The sequence below is a fragment of the Anoplopoma fimbria genome, chromosome 22 (assembly GCF_027596085.1).
Source record: "Anoplopoma fimbria isolate UVic2021 breed Golden Eagle Sablefish chromosome 22, Afim_UVic_2022, whole genome shotgun sequence".
Classification (NCBI taxonomy): domain Eukaryota; kingdom Metazoa; phylum Chordata; class Actinopteri; order Perciformes; family Anoplopomatidae; genus Anoplopoma; species Anoplopoma fimbria.
The window spans coordinates 1,934,166-1,961,970 of NC_072470.1; the positions used below are offsets into that span (position 1 = coordinate 1,934,166).

The window sequence follows — 27,805 nt, forward strand, 5'->3', positions numbered from 1 at the left end:
GCCCATTGTTTCCTGACAGGAAGATGGTCGTTGTTTCGAACAGTGGGGAAAAAAAACCCCACACACACTCCTCGCTGTAGTTTTAAATGTCAAGAGGATACAGAGTGGCATTTCATTTCGTAACGGATCATCTTTGGCAGGTTGCAGGTTGCAAGTGGAGGCCGAGATGAGACTCGATATCCCCTCGTCTTCCTCCCACAGACGGGGACTGAAGCAGAGGATGTGAACTTCTGTCTGTGGCTTTCCGTCTAACCCCACTGATGTTGTAGAACTCTGTAGCACGCCTTCGCTTCTCTTTTTTTATCTCGTCATCCTCCCTGATGCAAACATCGAGCCAGAGAGCGTCTGTAAAATACGTTTTTCGCATCTCATCTATGCGATGGAGAGAGGAGGGGACAGATAAAGTTTACCAGTAGAGTTATCAGTTTACTGCAGCAGCTCTGTCGGCGTAAATAAAACTGAATCAACGATGATGCAGCAGCCTCTGCTCCAGTCCCCCCAACACACCCCACCCTCCAGACAGAAGCTTGACCCAGTGCTGGGGCTGCGCTGTTTAGCTTCACACACACAAGCACCTCCTGCAACGCCACCCACAAACTCATTACATCCGTCTGGTGTTTGCTGCTGAGCTTTTATCTATTCGCGGCACAAACTGCCGTCATGCATTATTTATGTTCCGGCAGTAAAGGTCAGCGGCGATGACGTTAACGTTTCTCAATGGGGGATATCAAAAAAGGTGATTATATGGGGAGGGAAGCCCGCGTGCAAGCCGCAAATGTTAATCCGTCCGCTATATATCGGCGTCCTGGGATATTAAAGGCAATGCAGGGAAAACATCAGAGCGACTCCCTTCCCCCAAACTGCAGCCGCATTATTTTTGTTTATTGCACAAAGCAAACAGTTCAGAATAAAGGCTGTGTTTGCATCATCGCGGGCTCTTTAGCTCTTTGTGGTTTCAGCTCCTGCCCAGGTTCACATTGCCAAGTCAAAGGTCATCCCAGTGGCTGACAGTCATAGCCGACCACAGACCACAGAGCGGTCTCCAGCTGTCGTTATGAGATGCAACCGGTCTGCAGCGCTGAGATCACACCACAGACTGTTGGCTCACGATGATGACAGCGCATTAGCACGCTTACATTTGCTAATTAGTGCTTAACATGAAGTAAAGCCGAGGCTGATAGGATGATTAGTTTTGTAGGTATTTGCTCACAAACCAAAGTTGAACGTAAGATTTTGACCTTGTGATGGGGCTACATTAAAAAGGCCAGGGGCACCGAAGTCACGTGATTCATCTTCTGGGGATCATGAATGTCACCTACAAATTTGATGTTTTAAAGCCCCAGTTTGGGCAAAACTAGAGCAAGAAAATCTGAATTCCTTTTCTTTCTTTTTGGTACCACTATCCATGAGAGGAACTGCACCTTGTGGCACATCCTCATGAGCCTCACTACGTAGCCATGTTGGTTGTCACTCGGGCTGCGTATTGGGTTTCTTCTCCTTCTCCTGTATCATCTGTTTGTATTGTCTCTTTTGTCTGTTACAAAAGGGAAAGCATGAGGAGTTTCCCACCACTCAATCACAGCCACGAGAAAGAAAGCGTTGAGTCACAGTGCAGAGTTTTAAAACGACGGGAATTTGACCCCAACGACCAGCATAATGACACTATATCTGTGGCCAAGGGCCAAGTGTTTTTGCGGCTTGTGAACTTGCTACTGGAGGTTCTTTTGTATTCTAAAGAAAGCGAGTGAGTTATTATGATGCCTGAGAAATTTTGAAGCTGACCTTATTGATTTTCTCTCTCTCTCTCTCTCTCTCGCCCTCCCCCTCTCCCTCCAGACCTCCTAAACGGAGCCCAGGAGAAGTGCGAGCTGCCGTCTTTGGAGGGTTTCCCTCACTGCGAGGGCAAGGTCAAGGTGAATCACACACACACACACACACACACACACACACACACACACACACACACACACACACACACACACACACACACACACACACACACACACACACACACACACACACACACACCTCTACACCTCACTCTCTGTGTCTGTTTTTATATCTGTGAATAGGTCATTATAACTCAAAAGAAGAAATAAGTAGCGAGAAAAAGAGCACCAACTACATAAACAGAAAAGACGCCATCACTACCCGCACCGCCCACACTGTGTTGACTGACAAACGCTCCTCTGAGGTGGAGCGAAGCAAAAACACCACAAGTATAAACAATGATCTAATTTCACTGGCACCACAATGGCTCATGTACGGAAATATTAAACTTCTTCGCCCATCGACACAGGTACACACACACAAATAAAACACACAGATGTTTGCACAGTTTCAATCCGATGTCTGTGTTTTTTCTGTGTGTGTGTGCTGATAGGGCCCTATCATACACACCATCTGCTCAGCCGGTCCCAATCCTCCACCGATACTGTCAGTATTTCCAACTGGGCGATTCTGAAGCCTGCTCTACACACACACACACACACTCACAAAACCCTGTTTTTTGTCATTTAACTGTTATTCCGCAGCAGTTTTTACACTCTGCACACAGTTAGTAACATCTGACGAATCCATTTGCTCATTTTATAGAGCTGTTAGGTTCCCGTTTAAACAAATACAGGGCAATCTTCATGCCTTCGACTTTCCAAGGGAGTCTGATCCAAGCCCATCTGCCAGGTCTCCCCTCTGCAAACCGCTCTGCAGACTCCAGTTTAAATCTCTGCTCCCTGAGGTTACTGTAAGTCAGCACGCATTATGTCCTCCGGCCTATGAAATAAGCAGGAAAGCTGTCTCAACAAGCCCCTCCACTTCACCATCACGACAGCGTGACACAGAAATCTGGATGCTAGGGATCAAATCAGGAGTCCAAACACTGCTGCACCTTCTTCCTCTTTTCTCAAGTGTTTTACTATAATGTATTCTGGGAGATTTACCCCTCCAGAATGCTGTTTTTCACTTCACTTTCATTCCCACACATTCACACATGAGAGCAACGACCTCCCTCTCTTCCTGTTGGCTTGCTGAGCAGCTCCACTCGATGACTTGCACGTGTATTCGCCGAAAGGCACACAGTCTCGCTCTTATTTTCAAGCCCAAGATTTTTTTTTTTTTTTTATTCCATTTGATTCCGGGGATTGAAGCCAACGACTTCTTAAGTCACAGCTCTGCCTCTCTAACCCTCCGAGCCGCGAAAAAACAAGCCTGGACTGTTTCCACCAGGAGAGAGAAATCTAGACTGGCAGCCAGTGCTTTAGATTTCCTAACTGTGCGTTATGTATTCTCCCAGCAACACAACCTGCCCACACACCACAGTCGCTGGTAAACTGCAACATCAACCTGACTGTTTGGCTGTCAATGTGGAGTTACTTAACAGCTGATGGAATACATTTGACTGCTATTAACTCAGTTCCCTTTTCCTCCTCTTCCTCAGTGGATGAAGGAGATGTGGCGCTCGGACTCCTGCTACGGAAACTACGGCGTGGACGGATCCACCTGCTCCTTCTTCATTTACCTCAGCGAGGTGAGCCCTTTGTGTGTGTGTGTGTGTATGTGTGTTATAAATGTGGATTTGAAGTCAATAGAGGTGTCCAAGTCGCAAGTGTTTTTGTGCCCAAAAAAGTAAATCAACAAATGGCGTCGTTTTTCACTGAGCTGGGAACATTGTACTGACCGCAGCATCCATACGGTCTATCTATATCAAGACGTAGAGGTCAGGGTGTTCTCGTTGACAGAAGAGTTTCAAATGTTGCAAGGGAGGAATGGTGAAAGAGGATGCATTCCCAACTTTCTATTCAAATGCGATGCATCATTTCCATAAAAGCTGCAAAAGAAATGCAAAAGAAATGCACTAATGCAAAACACACAAACATGAAAAAATAATTACAGCATGTTAACGATCTGATATCTTTATAGGAAAAGGCTGGTGATTTCATTATATTTTTTATAACCAACAGTGTTTTAGTCTGTATCTCATTACTTTCTGACTTTTCTTCCCTGCCTGTGGCTCCCAGATGTCAATCTTTAAAAAGAGGTCACAGATTTATAGTTATATTTTGAATAAAATTATCTTTAAATCCCTGACTCAGCTGGGCACTGTAGTTTTTTAGCAACCGTTACTAAAACAGGAGTTAACAGTGTATTTGTTTGGGACTATTTTCAGCTGGAGCCAGTAAACAGTGTGGCTCAATAATAGTTTTGGGACAACAATAGATCTCAACGGCACAGAGGAAGAAGATATAGAACATCTGCATCCAGCATTTTTGAATAAGTTAGCTCTTGCTACAGTAGGAGTAGAGGAAGCTGGGAATGCTGCAGCATATTAGCACAGACATTCCAAGAATTACGGACGGTTCAGATCCTGAGCGTCCTGACAACATCCCTGTCACCTGAGAACGATCACAGAAGAGTGAAGCGCTAAAAATAAGCAGAGAGGTAGAGGGGAGTTTCATTTTTTAATGAGAGCAAATGAGAGTGCGTTGAGGAGGACGCGGTGTGGGAGGAAGAGGAGAGGTGATTCAGTGGGAGGGGAGGAAGGGAGAGGGGAGATGAGCTTTCAGCCTCCGAGGGAGGACGTGGAGTGACTCGGCCACCCTGCCATCGTCTCCAAACCAGTACCTGCATGAAACGCAGTCTAGACGTTTCACCCATCACCAGCTGCATGCAAAACATTCGCACATGAGACGCTGCTTTTTCAAAACAGTTTCACACTCCTCAGATCCAGAAAGACGCCTCTGCTTCTCACAAGACACAACTGCGATGTATCATTTCAAAGATCCCTCGTAGATCACAGCCATGTTTACCATTCTTTCATTTGGATGCTTTAGTCTTAACCGTCCGTCCCATGGAGCACTGATTAGAGTGAGGATCCTCTTCATATATTTCAAATGAAAAGTAAGATTTAAGTCGTGTTTTCAGCACTGTGAGGGTCAGTACGCCTGTTATCAATATTGCATGTGAGCTGAAAGCATTGCAGTGAACTAAAGAAAAAGCGCTCTGTGTGGAAATAGAAAGTAAGATGGACAACAGCGGGGAAAAAAACCCATTAGGGAGAGAAACCTTTTTCTTTTTCTGTTCGTGTCCATCCGGTGTTTACTGAACAGAGTTACTTTACAGGAAACAAACAGGAGATTCAAAACAGATGCATCTCCTCCCTCCTGTTCCTTCTCCACCCTGCTAATCCAACAGCCCTTAGCCTCTACTCCCGGTCAAGTGATCTCCCGGTTGCCATGGCGATTTGTATTTCCAATGTAGAGTCGCCTGCGATCTGTCTCCCCTCTCCTCTCCTTGACTTCTTTCCTCTCCTCTCCTTGTCTCCTCCCCTCTCCTTGTTACTCTGCTCTCCTTGTCTCCTCCCCTCTCCTCGTTTATTCCCCTTTCCTCTCCTTTTCTCCTTCACTGTCCTCTCCTTGTTTACTCCTCTCTCTTCTCCTTGTCTCCTACTCACTCCTTGTTACTCCTGTCTTCTTCTCTCCTCTCCTTGTTTTCTCTCCTTTCTTCTCCTTGTTTCTTCTCCTCTCCTCTAACCTTTTGTCTCATAAGGGCATTTATAGCTTCCCCTTGTTTGCGTCTGTGCATAAAACTGTTTATTTTGCTCTCCAGACACATTGATAAACAGCCCGAAATCAGATCTAATGAAGATGGAGTGTCGCTCGGTTACACCTGTAGTAGTTAGAAAACACACAGCTTAAGACCTTTAATATCACCCTTTGGCTCTAACAAAGCCTCGCTTTAACAACAACAACTACTCTGCCTTGTGGTTCGCTCACAACTGAAAACTAAATGTGTGTTTTTTTTATTTGACAGGTGGAGAACTGGTGTCCTCGCCTGCCGTGGAGGACGAAGAACCTGAACGATGAAATGGACAGGAGGGGACAGGTGAGGATATGGTTGTAAACTAAACAACACAAAGCACACTCTCCAACCTCTGCTCTTCTGATGAGCCTTTTCCAAGGGCTCTTATGGCAGCTAACGGGTCTCTTACTACGCTGTTAGTTGCACTCGGATGCATTTTAGAGTCAGATTTCAAGTGTCACGGTTGTGGTCCAAGTGGCTTGCATGCATTCATTTAAAAGAGTCTCGCATGTCTGTGTGCGTGTGAGAGACGACTCCAGACTTTGTGACAGCGAGTCCCCCATTAGCATACATTTAAACATTAAGTCCATCTCCATCATCCTGACACCACAGAGGAAAACGACACTCCAACCCCATTTAATAGGAGGTTTAACTTTAACAAACACTTGCTCTTACATGAGTTTTTAATGTGAAATGCATCAAAACAGCAGTTAAGTTTGAGGGGTCCCGCCCACAGCAGTGTGTGTGTGTGTGTGTGTGTGTGTGTGTGTGTGTGTGTGTGCGTGGCAGCGAAACGAGCAGGCGGGCTGAGGCTGAGGCTGAGGCTGAGGCTGATCCTCAGTGTCAACTTGCCTTGATGGCATAAAAAGAGCATGGCAGATCTCGGAGCAAAGCCGGGAGTGACGGGACCTTGGGACAAATCTGGAGTAATGATCTTCCATCGCTGCCAATGCGACGGCTCAAATCCCACTTAGAGCGCCTCGGTGGGGCCGTCGGTCTCACGTGCGGTCCACAGTATGGGCGCTTGTCGAGAAAAACACACACACACACACACACACACACACACACACACACACACACACACACACACACACACACACACACACACACACACACACACACACACACACACACACACACACACACACACACACACACACACACCCTCTTCCCTCTGCTGTGGGTGAATCAATAGTAAGCACTCTTCATCCCCTCTCTGGATGCATCAACAGCTCTGAGCCCTCCGCGGTGGGAGACGCCATTTGACAGGCTTTGGAGATTTTAATTCGAGGTCCCGGATTTTAATAGGTCCAGTCTGCGGAAGTGATTTCCTGTCGCAATGAGGGATGCTAATGCCCCCCCATGCAAAAGTGGCCGATAGTAGCCTCAGTTTCACTTCCTTATTTGTGTCCCGTGTGACTTTGACTTCCAGTTAGTCACCACTCTGAGAACTTGATGCAACACATACTTGTGGTTTGTTTTCAGACATTAAATAAACATTAGGACATAATGTCAATTAATAAATCCTACTGTTGCTCATAAAACATGTTTCCCCGCTGCGGGACTAATAAAGGATTATCTTATCTTATCTTAATTTGCCTCTCCTCCTCTCCTCTCCTCTCACTGTCCTCTCCTCCCCTGTCCTTGTTTACTCTCCTTACCTCTCCTTTTCTTCTCTCCTCCTTGTGTCCTCTCCTGACCTTGTTTACTCTCCATATCTTTGTCGCCTCCTCTCTCCTTTCCTTTCCCTCTCCTCTCAATGTTTACTCTCCTCTCTTTGACTCCTTTCCTTGTCTCATCTCCTGTCCTTGTTTCCTCTCCTCACTTTCCATTTACTATCCTCTCCTTCTTCATTATATGAGCTATAAAATGTATCATATGACCGATGTGTCCACGTCTACAGTCTCCACAGCCGGAGCTCATGTTTGCTGCTAACACAGATGACTTTGCACTCTGAATGCTTCACTAGCTCCTGTACGTCCTGTTCAGAGAGTCACAGCTGAATCTCTAGAGACTCACCATACAAAGGTGTATTTGATGCCTTGCTCTCAGGAGAGATCTCAAACATATTCCCTTGATAAATAATTTCCTCTGCAGACGTCTCTGACAGCTTAACGTTGTTATTATCACCTCAACACATTTACAGGAACTCCAGCTCCCATGATTATGGACAGATTTCTTAGACAAATAGGACACATACAGGCTGACAAATGGTGCAACATATCAAGCCTTCAACATTCATTCACTCACCCATTTATCTATAAAACATGCCGGCTTCTATCTTCCATTGATGTTGGTTTGGATAAACCTTTCATCTTAAGCATGCAGTGTTTGAGCCGGAGCGCTAATCACATTGTTTCTCGTCGTGTTTGCGTTATGCAGGCGGAGGTCCGGACCAGTTTCGAGGAGCTGTACCGCGTGATGTCACAGCGCGAGGAGTTCCGCTGGATGATGCTGAGGATCAAGCGCATGGCCGAGCCGTGGGTCAGCGCCGTCCGCTCGCTGGCCTCCAAGCAGAACCTGGCCAGGCGCCGGAGGAAGAAGGTGAGCACGACGCACAGTATTTATCTCAAATGTAGAGGAATATAAGCCTTTCAAGAACCCTCTCAAATCACCTCCCCTAAGCTTTCAGCCTGTTGAAGGTACACACACACACACACACACACACACACACACACACACACACACACACACACACACACACACACACACACACACACACACACACACACACACACACACACACACACACACACTTTATTCACACTTGTAGACCGGCCTACTTCTGCTCAGCAAAGTAATAGCGGTGGGAAAGGACTGACACGGATATTCCATTGTGTCTCCGAGCTGGTAGCACTGAATAATGCACTCCACGCGTTCCACTTGGCCTTGTGAATAATTCACATCACACTCCCGTGACACCTCGGTGCCGATGCAGAGCAGCATCACCCTTAAACAAAGCAGAGAGGACAAGAGGCAAGAACCCTCATCCACCTATCGGCAGTATCTCACTTCTCCTTCCTTACTTCTCCTCGTCTCACTTTCTCCTACAAGTTCTTATAATTCGGTCGTTAATTAAACAAAGAGTGCGTTCCTCTGCGGGAACTTTTCAAAGCCGGGTCTTTTATTTCAGCCTCTAATCTCTTTCGGATAATAATCCTCACATATTAATCCTGGACCAGTGTGCTGCTCCGGGGCCGACTGTCAACAATGAAAAATGCGTCGGCCACTTCAAACAAAGCCTTCTATTACTTCCTCCTCCTGCTGCGGAACACTGTGTTCCCCCCTGTGCAACCTTGTGCGTGTGTGTGCGTGTGTGTGTGTGTGTGTGTGTGTGTGTGTGTGTGTGCGTGTGTGTGTGTGTGTGTGTGTGTGTGTGTTGTTCATGTTTGTTGCATATGTTTTTCCCAGCATGTGTGCTGTGCACCTGACAGCACACAGGCATAGAGGGGAGCCACTTTCACAGTCCTCTACTAGGATAAAAATGTTTCTTACACCCTGATATTTAAATCTTTTCTAATACCAAACCAGCGGGGAGTCTTTAAATGATTCTTGTAGCATTTTTCTGGAGGCACATTGTTTTCTCTACAAGAATCTGTGTAGGGAATTAAAGGTTTCCTGAAGTCACAGCACCCTTGCACGATACATTCACGCTCATTGAAAAACAAACTTATCTCTAACTGCAACTGTAGGTTTATTCAAGATAGCTTCTGTTGCACTTGCCCCAAACACGGCCTTATGAAGTATGCAACGTTCTTATCAAGTGTTCCCTAGACTTATTCACACAATAATCTACAGAAAGACTGAAGGAAAGGTACTTTTAAAATGGTAAATACATTCTACATTACATGTCACTAGTTTAATTCCTCACTTTTCCCCCCTTCCATCAGATCCTGGTACACTTGGGCCTGCTGACCAAGGAGTCAGGCTTCAAAATAGCAGAGAACGCCTTCAGCGGCGGCCCGTTGGGCGAGCTGGTCCAGTGGAGCGACCTCATCACCACGCTGTACCTGCTGGGCCACGATGTCCGCATCTCCGCCTCCCTGGCCGAGCTCAAAGAGTCAGTCCACCCAGAGTGCTACGATGTTCTTTAACCTTTGTTTAGTATTTGCCTGCCAGTATTAGGCGTACTCTTTTAAGCCAAACATCATGAGCCAATAATACTTATGATTGTTTTGTATCCAGATGTACGTCTGCACAACAGATGCTTCAGGGTCAGATTTAGAAAATGTTGGAGAAGGAAGAAACGCTCGATTTCATTTTTTGCATAATTGCTGCCGTTTTCTTTAATGCCAATGCAACCCGACAGTAAAGTAAAAGCCTGTCATGTCTATGACAGTTTGTTAAACCAACAAATGCGCAGTATTTGCACAAGGTTATTTGAGTGAGGGTAAACAAAGGAGGCTGCCATTTGTTTTGTCAAATATTTACTATTGGTTTTTCCAACGACTGTAGGGCAACTACAAACTTGTTAGAGCTGGCAGTATATTTTAAGAACTGAAAAAAAGGATACAACTGGATTTAGGACTTTTGGAATGCATTTTTGGAATGTATTGTTTAGTTCTTAATTATTTGTATTGTATTAGTATTTACATATTTGGATGGAGGAGAAAAGTTGATCTTTAATCCCAAACTTTTCTCTCAAAGGATAATGCGCAAGGTCATGGGGAACAAGTCCAGCTGTCCGACCCAGGGCGACAAGGTGGTCGAGCTCATCTACATCGACATCGTGGGCCTCACCCAGTTCAAGAAGACGCTGGGACCTTCCTGGGTCCACTACCAGTAAGTACATTGACATCCATCAAGCTGCTTCTGACTATGACTGATGGGCTGCATACATGGTCACAGGAATCTCCACAGTCACACAAGAGACTCCTATTTTTAGCTGCAAAAACGTGATGTCACATACGTCCAATCACCAATCGGGATTTAGCAAACTGAATATGATGGCAGCATAAGCAACCAACAAATTCCTGTTGAAGACTGTTAGCTGCGTTAAACTCTTATAACTTTAAATGTGATTGTTGCTCATTTACTGCTGACTTTTTAATGTTTAATGTTTAATGTTTATCTTTATTTATCCAACATGCATCGTCTCTGTCCCACTGACTGGCTTTCCAACACAATCAGTTTTCTAAAGCCGGCTTTTTGCGCAGCTCTGATTGAGACGGTTAAATATGTCGATGTGTAACTGTCTGCCACCCCTGTTTGTTGGCGTTCCATCACTCTCCAAATGACTTCAGCAGTTTGTGCCCTTGTTCTCAAGCCTTGCGCTGCGAATTCCATTAGCTCCCTTCAAACATGCAAATGTGCATTGGGTCGAGGCACTTGCTGGGACAAAAGGGTCCATTTTTCCACTCAAACATTCCTGTGATTTCCCGGAAGGCTGCAGTAGCGTCTATCCTTTTGCAACTTTTTGACTCCATTCTCTTCCCGATTGCTCCGCTGAGGACTGGTTGAGGCCTTCCTGGTCCTTTCTTTGTTATTATTTTCTTGAACAAGCTCTCATCAGCCGCCGACTGACAGGAAGAGAGAGGGAACAATAAGTCTGGGGGCACTAATGGCCCCGCTGGTTCCTCCTGCTTGTCACCAGGTTTTGTTTGTCTCAAACATAACACCTCACACAGCATCCGCTCCCTTTTGTGCCTCCTGAGGAAATTGATTCAGCTTCAGGCGTAATGTAAGGTCCAGATGCTGTTTCCCGCATTATTTCTCCAGCCATTATTGAACACTTACGCATGTCAAAGCACTTAATGTCGCTGTGCTTCGTGGAACAGTACCTAGACGTTTTTCTGTACTCTCTTTCTCCTTTTATTAAACCAAACCACGTCAGTTTCCCTGCGTTGCCTTTCTGCAAAAAGCACCTTTTACTTTGCAGTCTCCTGTTAGTGAATTCCATTATTTGCCTCTGTGGCCTGAGAATCCCTTTTCTCTTGACTTTAGTTGTCACACAGAAAGGCAGGAAGAAAGATATTTAACGGACAGTACACGCCAGATTTGTTTGCATATCAGACCCAAAGTTCTAGCAAGCAATAAACGTTGTCGTTATTGTTCCCCTTTTTCTTGGTTTATTCTGTGTTTTGGGGACAAAGTCTGTCAGCCACCCCGTTTGTGATTAATGTGCTTTGTTATCGCCCCAGTCTTCTGCCTCTCTATCTTACAGCCCTCTATCTCTGTGTTTCATACTACTCTGGGGGAGATATGGGAACGCTCTGAGCCAATGTTGCCCTATTGTTCTGTTTCATTTAATCCCTTCATCCAATAAACAAATCGGGGCGTCCTGCTCTCATCTGCATCGGCGAAGCTGCAGAAAATGCAGAACATACACAACCAGTTCTACGTTTGAGGTTGATGATGGAGAAACGAAACTGGACAAACAACATTTTAGTCATCAACGGGCGTGTGTCCACAAGTTTGATTTCATCATTTGTCACTTCCTCATTTTTTATTCATTTGTCAGGAACAGTGTGTTTTTTTTTGGCACAGCGCCGTCTGGATGAGTTGCTTGCGTGTGGATGTCGGGGTTTGATTCATGTTGTTGTTCATCCTCACTGTCAGCAGACAAGACAACAACTTGCTTTGGAGATTGTAGGAGTTTTCAAACCACACGGTGGGATGTGAAAGCCAATATCGTCTGCTGGTTTTGGCAGAAAGTTGTTATAATTGATCCTTCACTAAGCCTGGCTGCATTCGCCTGTCAAGCTTTCCATCATAGCACGGCAAACATGCACTTTACAACAATCACACCGGTGGAATTATCACTGAAAATGTGATTATCATTATGGAAACAATGGGTTTTAAAGTGGGGACAGAAGAAGAAAGAAGCAGACTTCTCTCTTCTATTTGGCCACTGTCAATTTTATTTTATTTAGCTAGCTAGCAAGCTAACGATCTCAGTGTATGTGTCAATCTTGAAAGAGGCTTTTTCTAAAATGTAACGCCTAGGGAGTTATGCCAGCACTGTAGTTTCTAGTTAACCAGACATGCTAATGTTTACCGCTCATCCTGCTGCAGGTGATCGCTTCAGTTGATCAAATGACTCAAACATGTCTAAAGCTTATCAGACGTTTTATAGGTGCCGATTTATTGCTTGGTTATAAAGTTATAAAGGTCAGTTATAAAAGACAACATATCAGGTTAAAGTCTGTTAAATTGAACAAACCGAGGAGGACGTGTAATCCAAGAGTAACTGAATAATCAGAAGTTATTAGCAGGATGGCAGTAAAATGATCGGTCACATTTTACAGTGCAACTCTGAAGTTTTGTTTTTAACCAAACTCATAGAAGACACATCATTAACTCATGTGTTTATGGTGCAGCTGTTGTTTCGCCTCGGGGCTGTGCCAACATAAAACAAACCCCCAGGTAGATTCACATAAAACACAAGCTCCCGACTGATATCAGCGTTTCCTAATCACCTTTATGGGACCATTTTATTTATTGCTCGTTTCACACGGCAGGAGAGAAAGCTATAATTTATAACGGCTATTGTTATACATTATGCATTTGGGATCACTTTAGATGAATCGCATTACCGTAAAATCCGCGCTTCTACTTTGACGACAACATCCCTACTCAGCCCAGCTGGATTGAGATATCAATCTTAAAAAGGTGTTGAGCCGAGCAGCCTCGACTGCTGCCACATCACAACGCCCACTGCCAACTCACTGGACTCACCTCAGACATATTTACATCACGTCACGACTCCATCTGTTGAGGAGAGATCTACCAGGGAAGGATGGGGGTTGTTCTTTTCTCTCCGGAGCAGGTTGGAGATGGCATGTGGGCTTGTTGTTGTTGTTGTTGTTGTCGGTCTAAAGTTGCCTCACGGTGGATGTGTTTCCCCGGCTCTCGGCTCTCCCAGGGCCTTTCACAGTTCACACAGCCAGCTGCACAGCATCTGCCCGGGCGGAGGGGCGATCACTGAAAGAGAGGGGGGGAGTTTTTAGCTGCAGATGTGTGTGCGTGTGTGTGAATATGAATACATGTCTGGTTACACCTGGTTTCCTACTTGACTTTACGTTTAACACTAAGTATTTTACCTTGACCCAAAGTTACAGTCACTTAGTTTTATTCGGCCACAATGAAATACTTTGCTTTGGCTGAAGATGGCCCATAAATAGGGTCATAAATGTAGATATTGAAAGACAGGGAAGACCAGACGTGATCCAACCAGTATCAAGAAAAGGGAAGTGAGCAACAATGAGCGAGTTAGTGAATGAGGAGCAAAGGATTTTAAGGTCATGAGGGAGCGGTTCCCTCTCCTGGCTGCGGTCCACTTAATCCTGCACCGTGACCTTTGAGTCCACGACGATGTTCATTCACAGTCTCACACCCCCACAGGACAGGATTTCCCCATCTCTCTGTCTGAGGGTGGAGGCATTGTTTGTGTGTTGTCATAGTCCCATATGGAGCTGTTTTTATTTTGTATATAATATACAATGTTTTATGTCACTGTACACACTATGAAAGACATTATTAAAGACATTGGAACGGTGTATTTAGTCATTACTCAAATTACATCCCTTCAACATTAATACGACAAAAATGATACTCTCATTTTAGTACTATCATACTATTTAAATGGTCCATTGCACAGGGCATTGCATTACGCACAATAATACCACATATAAATAACAAAATCCAGTAGTTGAATTGATGTTCCTATAAAAAATGAAAACCTTAGCTGCAGACTGTTCATTATTCCTTGGCCCCCAAACAAAAAGGTAAAACATATTTTACACAGAAACAGAACGGGAACACGATATAAAAGATGCCTTCTCTTTGTGTCTGAATAAAGCCTTTTCAGTTCAACTTATGATCATGATATTAAAAACATAAAACGATATAAAAACGTTTCATTTCTGTTTCATACAACTCACATAACTGACATTTGTTTTCATAAATACCTGACTCCTGGAACAAAAAACTGCTCCTTCAAAAAAATCTATTCTTTAATAGTTTTGGGACTTTTGGGAAATTTGCACATAAAAAAAAATATTTTACTTTCAAATTATCTACCCTAATTGCAAGGTTTTTTTACATAACTATTTATTTTTACATCTTAATTAATGAATTAACCTATCAAATTATTTCCCATAATTGCAAAGTTTTATTGGCTTTAATTATTTTATATATTTTTCTTTTATAAGTGACAAAGCCACCAAACCTGTTTAGCAAATAAACACTAATAGCACATCTTCTACAGCATTTAAACGCATGTTTATCTCTTATTTATCTTCTGTTTCACCAAAAACACCTCAATGTTTATCCACCTCCTGTACAGCACTGTAAACTGGGAACAGATTGGTTGTTCTTCTAGCTCTTCATGCTGAGTGCTGCAGTTTAAATGGCCACAAAATGATGTAACCTGAGGCTTATTTCTTTGACTACTGTGAAGGCAACTGGGAGAATACTGTGGAAAAACACTTCAGCTACACTGTAATTGTGTGAACCGTTTTTTCCTCAAGCACATGATAACAACACTGAGTCTGTTGTTTATTTCAATGAAGTTTGCTTGTATATCGTGAAATCAAAGAAACCTGCAAACACCCTCATAAATCATCTCTGAACCACATGATGTTTACGTCCAGCAGCCATTAATACTGTTCTCTTTGTGTGATGTCATAGGTGCATGCTGCGGGTGCTGGATTCGTTCGGGACGGAGCCCGAGTTCAACCACGCCCACTACGCCCAGTCCAAGGGTCACAAGACGCCCTGGGGGAAGTGGAACCTCAACCCGCAGCAGTTCAACACCATGTTCCGTAAGTCTGCCGGACGCCAACACACCTGCTTACCAAAAAGTGCATTTACCAAACGTCATGAAAGAACTAGAAAGCTTTAGCTCAGGTAGTTAAAAATAAAAATAAATAAATAAAAAAAGGCCGGCCATTTGTCTCAAATGTGGTAAGAGTGCAGGATTTAGAATCTGTTTACTACAGTTTATGTAATGAAAACCAGCACAGAACATGTTTCATCCTCGGTTTCGACGGTCGAGAAGGCAAAAAGAACCCTGATCCGTCCAAAATACATAAACTAAAAATACCCCAGCACATTGCTCACTCTTGTTTAAACAAGTCAAACACTGTTACTTGCATTATTCCCATCAATACACCCTTGTTTGTCTCCTACGTTTAAAGTTCCAGTTATTTTCTCTTATGAATGAGATGTTTTGGTTGTAAAAAAGGCATAACTGAAAATCCAGATTGTTGCACATGGAATATCATCGAGCAGATTAAAGGAAAGTAAGAGGTCAGACGGTGTAATTATGAATGTAGGACGTGGGGGTTTTATTGCTAATGTGTGTGTATTACCCCTGCTGTGAGATCACTCAGTAACTGGAGTCAACCACATTTGTCTGAGGTGGATGAGTGGCGGTGGTGCAGCAGAGGAAAGGGAGAAAAGAGAGAGGGGGAGAGAGAGGGGGAGCCGGCCCCCTTGGGGTATTGACCTTTTCCCCATGGCTAAGAGAAAGTGAAATGTTACCCCTCGCGGTCTCCGCTTGCGAGGTGAGGCCCGGCGCTATCCAGAATGCCACGGCACCTGAATGGGCCCTTTTGTCCTCTGAATAGGGTATGTCTTTCTCACAGCACACTGGGGCCTTTGCACAAAATCCAGTCAAGAATCAGGGGTTAGATGATATCGCCGGCGAAACAAGTGCACGTGGTTCGGTGGAGTGTTAAAACCGCAGAGTGGCAACACTTCCAGGCACGAGAGACTAGTTTGTTTTTTTCCTGTCTGCTTTGTGCTGCTCAACACCTTCCCTTCAGACTAAAGAGCAGCATGTGTGCTGTGCAACTCAAAAGAGTGCTACAATAACACCTCTGAGGATGACGATGTAGATATAGCTTTGTGATTGTTATCAGAGAGTGCAGAAATAATATTTGAGCGATCAGTTTGTGAATCTGAGCAGGTGCTTCTGTCATCTCGGATTTACAATAGCACGCCTATTGAACGCCTCGCGTAAGCGTTTTCGGACACTCGTTCACAAACTTTAGATTAAATGTCCTATTTAGATCCTCTGGTCTTTGATTTGCATTAGAACTCACCTACCGAATGTAGATGTAACAACGGACAAATCAGGTGCAAGGAGGTAATCCATCCTAGATTGGGATTGGTCCATTTGTTCTGATTAGGCAGTGCTCTATAAATCCTCCGTCAGGAGTGCGCGCCTCTGGCCAATAAGACAAGCCGAGGCCAAATTGACCTCATTAATCTATTTCAGAGTGGACATAGCGGGGAGTGATTTGTGGTGTACAGTTTGTGTTAGAATGCGTGTCTTAGTTGAATTTTCGCTCCGTTTCAAAGCACAAGTCATTTATAATCAGCAATTTATCATCTTAAAAAAAAAGAAGCGTTTTTTACACAGGACTTTGGTCTGGGACCTGACTAGAGACGGATATATCCAGACTTTTTCCAATTATTAAAAAAATTCCCATGAATAACAATCTGTCCTTTAATCGTTCTGCACTGTCGTCATAGAGATATTTGGTATACGTGTCTGATAAACCAGCTTTGTCCAGCAGCTTTCTTTAAAGCCCCTTCCTGTGTGTATTCCTGCAGCTCAATGCCTAATCCCTCACAGAAATGATGATTAATACAGGTCAGAGGTGGGACACGGCAGCGGATAGTATTTATCTTTGAGGCATTGCCAACTACGTAATTGACCCTGAGACGTGCCGGACCGATAGCGGCTGTAAAGCTTTGATTGATTATGTCGCTGGCTCACCCCGCTCACTAAAGGTTATCTTTATTTTCAATCTGCCTGGGATCAATAGGCTGATGTCGTGTTGTCTCTCACTGTGTCTCTAACTCTCCTTACTCTCCGTCCAAATATACTTTTACATCACCCAACGTGTTTTCCTTTTAATGTATTCACTTAGCGTGGGCAGCACGGCAACCTACGCTAACACCGTTTATTTGTTACATAGTAGCCAATTAGCATTATGAAAAGCCTCACATAGAGACGGTCACACACTTTACATATTTCTATCTCTGTTTCCATGGCACTATTTTTATGCTCATAGTGATCAAACTGCAAAGCGAGGTGAACATATTGGACCCGTATTCTCCAGCACAGATAGACCACCATCAACTCGCTAATGATTGCCACACATCTGTTGAATTTATTCCTTCTATGCCAGGCTTGTATTGCTGTACACGCTGAATAGTGATTTAACGTTGAGATTAAAAACACTTCATTTTGAATCACTATGAATCACTATGAAGCGGTTTTGTGTGAAAGCGTTTCTTGCGTAGTTTCTGATTGTCAGATAAGTCTCTGATGTTGAGTTTGTGCTGGAGATTCTTTGGTGCTGATGTTGCACATTCACAGTTAGAAATCTTTTCTTTTTTTAGTGTCTGCATTCTCAAGTGTTGCGCTATCGTTAATCACATAACCTTCAGTCTGTGACTCTGGATGACTTTTTCCTCTGGTGTGTTTTCCTGTGCAGGTACCGTTGTGATGATGTAGTGTAGCGTCTGCCTCTGCCACTGATTCAGTGAGACTTTCCTGCTCCCTTTTTAATTGGCACAAAATAAGTTCCCTCTCACCCTGTCGGAGAACATATCCTGCTCTTAAGAGTGTTACCGACATTCCTTCTCCCTGTTCCTCCACTCAATAGAGCCTTTACAGGATGTCAACAATGAGGACGTAGGGAAGTGTGAGAATGCAGTTTGACAACCGGAGTAAGGCAGAGTGCAACAGCTTGCACTCTGCAAGCTGCAAGCCATGCAAGGGCGTCAACCACCAAAGGTGGTGCATGCAACCTAAACACAGACTTTTTAGATCTGTGTGATATAAGCGACAGGATGGAAACATTAGCAAGTGGCCCAATATTTAGTTTCCAGGTTTCAATTTGAAATACATACTCGTCTGTGTTTATTACCCACACCAACCATTTATGGAAGTTACTACGAGCCGCCACGGAGTAATTTGGCTGAAAGTCACCAGTTAACACGGTCACTCATTGAACGGAAACACCTATTGCTCCAAAACAGTCGCAGTTCTGTCGTAATTCTTCAGAACTTGAGATCGCTGTTGGAATATGGAACACGCAACAACCAGACATGTTGATAGTTCTAATTCAAATGTTTAAAGCTCGCTCACTCGAGTGGATGGCTGGTTACAAAACGCCACTACTGTTGCCAACATTCCCATGCATATGTCATTCATTGACTCCCAATCTTAACAGAGTGAACCCGGGCTAGCAACCACTCACAAAGCAGCTGCCTCTCCATCAAACGCCGTCCTCTCGGGCTGTTTGTCAGCTAACAGCAAATGAAGCCGCGGCAAGCTGAGTGACATTTTGAGTGGCTGCTGTGGTGGGAGAGGAGGCATCTGTTACCAAAGATTAATTAACCGCCTGTCCTGTTTACACAGTTAGTTTGGTTCGCGAGTGTTTCCTCCTCCAAGTGGCCCAGGACCACCTCAGCCTCTCTGACATCGAAACACATCCCACTTATCAGCCAGGTTTTGTTATCTTGGCCGTTAGCCTCCACTATGCCACACAGACTCCTCACACAGATCTAGTGAGATCTTCAAAACATATGCCTCCACATACCTTTGCCCTCCTACACACACACACACACACACACACACACACACACACACACACACACACACACACACACACACACACACACACACACACACACACACACACACACACACACACACACACACACACACACACACACACACACACACACAAACAGAGCAAACAAACAGCAGGTTCAAGGTTCCTCTGAGCACAGTAATGCAGAATGGATTGGGAATCGTCTGAAATGTTCAAAGCAGAGACGTGTCCTCACACGCCGTGTGAAGAAGAGGTAGTGTGACTCTCTGGCTCTCCGCCCAGAGAACACACTGCTCATCATCATACGTCTGAACTGAACCTGTCAGGACGCTGAGAGGAAAGGTGTGTCAGTTTGATATGTAAAGTATGAGGAAACTAGTTATTTAATGTTATTACGAGAAATACGATAGAATAAAAGATTCCTGATCATCCTCTTTTTAAATCATTTAAGAAGAAGAAATTAGTCTGCACATTTCTGTTATTGATCAATAATTGCTTCGTTTAGTGCCAGGCTCATTTCCTCGGCATAACACATTTCCTGCTCCCTGTTGTTGTTTTTTGCTCAATGTTTGCCCAAAGATTTTTATCCGGAGCCAATATGTGGACTGCCCTGGAGAGATGGAGCGAGCAAACATTGCCTTTTGTCGAGCTGGGAGCACAAAGTCACATTCCAGCCAGCACCCTGTTTGTTAATATACTGTATGACAATACGTCATTGTTTCTGCCGTCATCTGTCGCAGCTCAACAAACAGCAGATTTAACTTTCATTACATAAGGCGGGATCGGCCCAGAGGAGTTTTGCAGAGCTTAAATGTCGGCAGGTACCTGAGTTTGCAGCTGCGTTTGTTGAGATTCTTTGCTGAAATGTTCGCAGTAAAATCCCTCTTTTATTCACTATACTGAAGCGAATCCCATCTCCCTCTGACTGACTAACCTTAATTTGCTCTCTAGTAATGGTGTGGTAAAAATAAAAAACGAGCTCTGACCGCACCAGCTCCCCCGAGGCGCCGACACAAACCACAAGTGTGCACCAAAAACACTTCCCCTGCCTGCTTCATTCACTCCCTCTGGGTGACGAGGTCGGCATTTCATTCTGCCTGCACTATTCCCAAATTGGATTATTAAGCATATCATTTTTTTTTTTTTTTTTGACTGAATCTGTTCTGCGGATGCTCTCCTTCACATTTCTTTTGCGAGGCAGATGGCGGTGAGGTAGAGAGCTGCCAGCTTTCGGGCTCCGTACTTGACCTGCTCCTCTCGGTTGTTCCCATAGTAACAAGTCATCGCCAGGCAATAAGGAACGGAGGGGAACAACTCTCTCAGAATCATGATCACTGATATTCATTTTGTGTGTTTGTATTTATTTATCTATTTTGAATTTGTTTTTGGCTGCAGCTCACACCCCGGACAACAGCTTCCTGGGCTTCGTGGTGGAGCAGCACCTCAACGCCAGCGACATCCGGCACATTGACGACATCAAGAGGCAGAACCAGTCGCTAGTCTACGGCAAGGTGGACAACTTCTGGAAGGTATTATCACCCTTTTATGCACTAGCACACACACAAACGAGACATTTACGATATTACAAACAAGCTGCGTACATTTTTACGCCCTGAAACATGTAGTGGGCCGGGTTAAACAAGTGTACACGCACCTTCCCAAATACACATGGATATATAGCTGCAGATGAAAGGAACAGACGAGGTGCGTCCAGAACACCAGCGCACCACCTTCACGCTCTGCAGTGAAACTCTTTGAACAACCTCGGGTAAAAACCTTCACAGGGAAACCGGTTTAGGAGCTCAAATTCAACTCATCGCCCTCACTGTGAAGCTTTTCTAATATATTCAAATGCATGCTCACACTGCGGCACAGAGACCGGGGGATTACTGTATCCCAGACAAAAAAAAAAAAAAAAGGACTCCGAGACTTTGAGAGATTTGCACATTGTTTGGAACGCCACGGCTGCTTGGGATTAGCGGCCCGTTGCCTTGATGAGCTTCTTGCCCGACACCATGTACGTTTCAGAGCGGGGTCGCTCTCTATCCAGACGTCTGACAGAGGAACTCGTGGAACCATAATAGAGACCGAGAGGGAATATTGTCTTTATGTAACGTGCGTGTGGCACAAATGCCTTCTTACGTCAGGACGTCAAATAATAAGCTGTAAGTGATCTGCAAATACTGTCGCGTCAGCCAGTCATGATTCATTCCACCTGGCATCACCCAACTTCACTTACTCATTGGCTTTGCCTATGAGCGAATCAAAGGCTCTTTAACACTATTTGTGTTTCAAGGCTTTAGTGAGTGAACAGTGTGAGGATAATCCAACAAGTGGCTGTTTAAACAGCACAAGGAAGCGTTTAAAAATACAAGTAGAATCATGAAACATTACCAGCAACAACTCGCAGTCCAAATTTCAAACCTAATTACCAACACTTGAATTTGAATTTCAAAGCTACATTGTAAGGGTCTAAATCCCATGATGTATTTGTTTTTTAATCCACAGGTAGCTTCTGTGCTTTATGGCTTTTAATACCGAGTCAGAGAACACACATTCTAGCTTTAAAAGGGCAGACGAGGGGGGGCATTAGCTCACAGCAAGGGGCATTAGTTGCCAATCAGACTCCCAAGTGTGTTCATTACCTCCTGCTTTTAATTAAAGGGCCATTTTGGAGCCGACTGATAACGAGCTTCCTCCGTTTTCCCCTCCCTCGTCCTTTTACACCGCTCTCCATCTCTTCCTCTACACTCGAGAGGTTTCGTTTAAAAAACGATACATCCCCTGTTTGAAATAGAAAGTGGGAAACCACTTTAAGAAATCTATTTCTCGCATGAAGGTAAAACTCACAATGGAATTTTATTCAATTTATGGAATTAATGATGTGAAGACTCACCGACTAACGCTTGAGCAAGGTGCAGTCAGCATTTTGATATGAGGCAATTTAACTAAATCTCCTTTCAGCCCTGATCCCGTTGCTAAAAGTCTGTGTTTTTATCGCTTATTACTTGCCACTATGTTTTTACAACCGTCACTGTACCTGCCACCCACTTCCTCCACTGTGCTTCAATGTAATGTTTAGCCAATCATCTTAAATCATTGGCTAAAATATGTAAAATAATTCAGTTTTCCTGATTAAAAAAACTTAACAGGAAATGCTCCAGAAAAGCAACACATACAAAGGCCTGCATCTTGATAACTGCCCCTTAAACCCAGTTCTTGTTTTTTATTTAATCTTTTTGTACAATATCCTAACAACAATGTTTATAACTTCACATGTGGGCCTTTTTTTATTGTCTACTTTCAAAGCATCATAAAACAAATGAAGAGAACATTTAGGCTAGATAAGATTTTACAGACTTTGTAACCCGCAAGCGGAATTTCCATCTTAGCCTTATCACATTTTTTCATTTCTTTATTAAGCTGTAAAACAAAAACATTGTTGGAGAAACTCTGGACATTGAAATGTGTGGACCAAACCAGGACACACCAGCGTTGTTTCAGAGGTATTCTCCAGCAGAGCGCCGTCTCTTTCTGCGCCCTTCATTTGGAGGGGTTAATGTGGGTTAGACAAGTAATGGTGTCCCTGTTGAAAGGCCCCCTCTCTCCACCTGATCAGTATGCAGAGGTGCTCAGGTCGCACTCATCCCACCGGTGTACGGAGTGAACCCATGTGTGAAGCGGACTGAGTAATCACCCGCCCACACACACATTCAGACACCTTTTTTTCCAGGACTGGCTTTTATCAACACCAGCAAAAACTAGAGGTCAAAAAGGGGGGGGGGGGGGGGGGGGGGTATTGTGATGCATACCAGCTGCTTTGGAGTTTTCTTTTCCCTGAGCAAAAAACTTGCAATTGCAAATGAGAAATGATGGTAAAGGTAATAATTTCTTCTTTTTTGGGGGTTCTTCTATTTAGGGGCTTTGTATACTCTCAGATATATAGTTAAAGACATTCTGGTACAAAAGAGTGAGGAATTGAACCCCAAAAACTCATCAAGAAGAGGATTCCACCCATCTACAGAGGGTTTCTGATCCATATGCCTTCCATTCATTGGATTTCCTTTTCTTAAACTAAAATCTCCAACACAACAAAATTCAAATTTCCAATATATCTTTATCTTGAAATTATCTTGAAAACCGTGTGGACTCAACCTTGTGTGTATTCAAAATAATCCCACATGCGGAGAACATATCCGTAGCAGATGTGTAGGACAACGTGGCTGCCGATCCAAACCTTCTCAGGAGAGAATGTGTCTGGTGTCCAACACTCATTTGGACATAAGCCGTGCTAGTCTGTCATGAAAAATTCATGCCTCATCATCAGGTGAATTCAGCTGAAATGATGTTGCGATTATAAATTACTGCGAGCTGATTAACTGCGTGATTTTTGAGGAACACAGGGGAGACTCCGACTGCTCCAGGGTTAAGTTGTACCCATCATTATGCAAGATTTGTGTACACTTGCTAAAACAGGGATCGTAAAATGGCCAGACCACCTCTGAGGGAGCCGTTTCCATAGCAACCCAGTTGGAGTTGAAGGAGTGGGAAAGCAGAGCGAGGGGGAGCCTGTCGTTTCTCTCCACCTCTTTGTCTCTCTTTCCATCCGAACACACACTGTACAAAGATACCTTACAAAATTTGGTTTTAAATATATTTTTGACACCCTGTCTCTACATCTTAATCTACATCTCTCAAACTGATTTAATTAAAGACTGCGCCTAATCAGTGCAAGACATCTCCATTAAATCGGTCAGTGTCCCTATTTTTCACTGTGTGAGATGGTATTTGATGAGGCAGAAGGGAGCACGGAGAAAAGGTGAGAATGAGTAGGAGTTAGAGAGCCGCAGGTCTCTGGCAGCAGTTCAGAGGACATGATGAAGAATGACAAATCACACATAGCTGACAGGGACACACACACACACACACACACACACACACACACACACACACACACACACACACACACACACACACACACACACACACACACACACACACACACACACACACACACACACACACACACACACACACACACACAAACACACACACGGAGCTGGCGCATGCAGAGCAGGAGGGACAACCATCCCACACAACTACCCTTGCAGGCTCATAAACAGACAATGCGGTGCAGCCCCCTTTCATGATTGATAACCGAGTTGAGTTGAACATTAAACCGTCTTTAGTTTCGCCGTGCTTGTCTGATCCGATGAAGCAATCCCTTGTGCCATTAGAACCGGCGTGAGTGCCAAGCTAGAAACCTGAATTTGACGTTTGAGGAGAGAGCTGGAATCGGAGCGGGGAAATGTTTTTGCGGTTATTGAATCGACTGCTCCTGTCACAGATGTTTTATTGAATTAGGCTCAAGATGTTTCCAGAGGGCGCTGTTTGCTGCTGCTTTATTTTGAAACTCAGATCTGTAGTGTTAAACGTTACGTTTTCCATTAATATGTAGTACAGAGGATAAATATTTATATTACATAGATTTTCTGAAGACATTTTACTCTTGCTCACTGCTGAATATTTGAACTTTAAACATTTTAAATACTAATTGAAGGCACAGTTGAGTTGAAAAAGGAAGGGCTGAATGAAGTTGAAGCGTCATTTTAATAATAACTGTTGAAAGAAAGCACAGATTCAGTTGATTCAAGCTCCGAAAGGAGTTTGTAGGCGATACATTGAGCTGTGTGTAAGCACTGAAGCTGTTGCAGTGGGTGTGAACGCTGTAGGACTAGGAAGAAGGCTTTATTGTAGTTCAAAGGTGAAGATCTCGGCCACAGAAAGGTTTCGTATGACGGTTGAAGTGTAAGCAAAGGCAGGTAAACTTATTAAAAGAAGAGGTGAAAGCAGTCAAACTGTTTGACAAACAAGTGATGTCAACTGAATAGTAAAATTCGAAAGCCGCAAAAAAACCTGAACAATATCAAACCTTGTTATCAAAAAAAAAAGACACGGAAGTCTGTAGGAATGATTAATCCTGATCAGTCATTGGGGACACACACTGACCTTGCCTTCAGTCAGAACAAACCTAAGTGTGTTGTGTTCCATCCACTTCCATTTCATTGGGCTAAAGCAGGACGAGTGCATTGAACGTCAACAGCACTTCCTTTAGTGATCATTCACAGAAGCAGTAAATGACTAATCCAGATTTATGAGGGAGGATCCAACAAATGTGAGGGGCACATCAGAAAATAAAAGTGAGATAAATTAGAGCAGATACGGTAGGGCAACAATAAATAGAAATGATGTCGTGTTTTGATAGAGAAAGCAGCCTCTGCTCGTACCACATTTACCGAGCACAGCAAATGTTGTGATAATAAGGCATTACATTATATAAACCACTCCCGACGGCACCTGTTTTGTTTACAACATGCTTCACTAAGTAGTATTTTGAATGTATGGAAATCCCCCGGTGTCATTACATTCTGTACACAAGGTGCAAAGCTTTTAATTACACCCAGTGAAGCATGTGACGTTACAGGTGTTCCCATCGCTGCAGGACAGGCGGGAATAATAATGCAGCTGCATGCGTTTTCTTTTATTTATTTTAGTCTTGAACTGGGCCTGTTGCACTTGGACGTTTACGCTGCCCACGTACGCGCATTAGAGACGCACCTTTCATCAATCAGAGCGCCTCCTCTACTGTCTGCATGCTCTGGCCAGCCACCAAACTCCAATAGGTAACACAGCGTTGTGTGTAATGGGGCGTGGGAGGGCATTGAAGTAAATAACGTCTCCTGACTGCACTCCAAGTGTTCTGGATACCCCTGGTGGTTTTTCGGTATCTGTCAAAGCGTCTAATGGGTTTTTACAGTGCATCAGTTCAGGTGTTTATTTACACACGCATCCGTCAGAGGCTGTGCTTACACTTGCCTTGTCAATGTGAGTTTAGTGATTGGATATATTCTGTCGTCGAAGGAGTGGCAGCTATAAAACGGTGTATGAATACATTTCATTTCCTATAAATCCCTTTATTTTAAATAAAAGTCTTCCGTTATTTTTTACCGCAAACTCTTCCTCCCTGCAGTATTAGAAGACTTGTTTTTATTGAAGAGTCGCCATTAAAGCCATGCTAATCCAGCGATAAAACATTTAATTGGCTATGAATTATTTGATATTAAAGCAACAAAATGAGGAAATGTTGAGGTTTCATCAGCAATAACTTAACAGGACTCAAAGAGAGACAAGTCACAGCCTGGGCCTGATGGCAGTCGATATTGCTAAAGTGCCCTTGTGCAAATCACCTCACTTGAAGTGCGTGTGCGTGTGTGTGTGTGTGTATGTTCTCTTCTCTGAAGAATGGGTGGAGTGAAATTTTGTCCTGACTGACGAGCTTCCAGTTTTGGGTTCCCAGACTCTGTGGAAATGATTTCAGATCAGAGGTGCATTTGATGTTTGATGTGGAAAGGCAGTTTGAGTAACTCGAACCAAGTGAACCTGTCTGCATTCTGATGAGGCAAAAGGCTCTTTTCGTCTTTTGAGGTTACTGCAGTGGACTCTGAAACTATTACACTGATGAGGAACATGAGGAATGAACATGAGGACAGGATTGGGTCGATGGAGCGTCTCAGGTGGAGGGAGAAGTGGATTGTTTCAGTTGAAATGTGCAGTAAAGCGCGATTAATCTGCGTCCTCCCTTGTGTCTTGACATCACTACATGCCAAGAAAAAGCGCTGAAACATCAAAATTGGCTCTCAGCTCTGCAGCGCTGCCTCTAGACAAACATACAGAGAGACGTTCATAGTGAAAGGGGGCTGTAGACTCGCTAGTCAAGCTTGTTAAAGTCAGGGACAGCTCCATACAATTCCCAGCTGTAATTCAAACTAGATCATTTGCCTTGTAGAAACATGCAGGCATCACCTGTTCAATATGTGAACAATTACTACAATAATTCCGATACTTAAAATATACTAATTAAGATAATAACCAGTAAAAGGCCAAATGTGAGGAAAAGTTGCATGCTACCGAAGATTTGTGACTCCTCTCTTGTTAATAAACTGGTGCGTGCTGTAATGCTAGCAGTCATAAGGAGGTATGCATTTCCTCGCTCTGCGTCTCTCGGCCTGTAAGCTTTCCTCCCCGGACACCCTCCTCTCTGCCCTCCTCTCTGCCAACAGAAAGCTGCAACAACCGCCACCTCTTCTGCTTCCTCTCCGAGCCAGGGTTTACAAATTCCCTCTGATTTACAAGGTCATAAAACTCTTCCTGCTTCAATCAACCTCTCCAGCTGAAGCAGTTATTTTCTAACTCCCCAAGCACGTGCTCCCGTACATGACTGCCACAATCGATCCGCTTCCTGCGTTCAGTTTGCTTGTTGCATGTGGTTGGAGACTTATACATCCCCACACGACTCAAAAGAATCCACATGGGCTGCCCGAGGACACGGAGGGGGGGGAACTGTCCTGTGACACAGTTAAAAGTCTGTCTTCACACTGGTTAGTGTGCATAACTTCTTTTCACAGTGTGCTGACAGCCAAGACGGGATAATGAACCGAAGACATCATATCGTTACATGAAGGAAAAGCAAAGAAAATCCACAATGGATCTAAAAATGACAACATGTTGTCCTTTATGTGTGAGACAGAATCCAGCCATGCTCCAGAGAGCACCGAGCAAGTGATGCCCTCTGACCGTGAGGCTTGGAGTCC

The 27,805-nt window shown here is 44.1% G+C and overlaps 1 protein-coding gene across 1 annotated transcript in view; it reads left to right on the plus strand.

Moving 5' to 3' along the window:
• The window catches only part of mgat5 (alpha-1,6-mannosylglycoprotein 6-beta-N-acetylglucosaminyltransferase), a 52,912-nt gene that overhangs the window by 14,454 nt on the left and 10,653 nt on the right, over positions 1-27,805 (plus strand). Inside the window, exons 3-10 of the mRNA XM_054624015.1 lie at positions 1,837-1,913; positions 3,437-3,526; positions 5,809-5,880; positions 7,960-8,121; positions 9,468-9,637; positions 10,225-10,359; positions 15,208-15,341; positions 20,550-20,683. Coding sequence (XP_054479990.1) covers positions 1,837-1,913; positions 3,437-3,526; positions 5,809-5,880; positions 7,960-8,121; positions 9,468-9,637; positions 10,225-10,359; positions 15,208-15,341; positions 20,550-20,683 — 974 coding nt within the window. The remainder of the gene's footprint in view (positions 1-1,836; positions 1,914-3,436; positions 3,527-5,808; positions 5,881-7,959; positions 8,122-9,467; positions 9,638-10,224; positions 10,360-15,207; positions 15,342-20,549; positions 20,684-27,805) is intronic.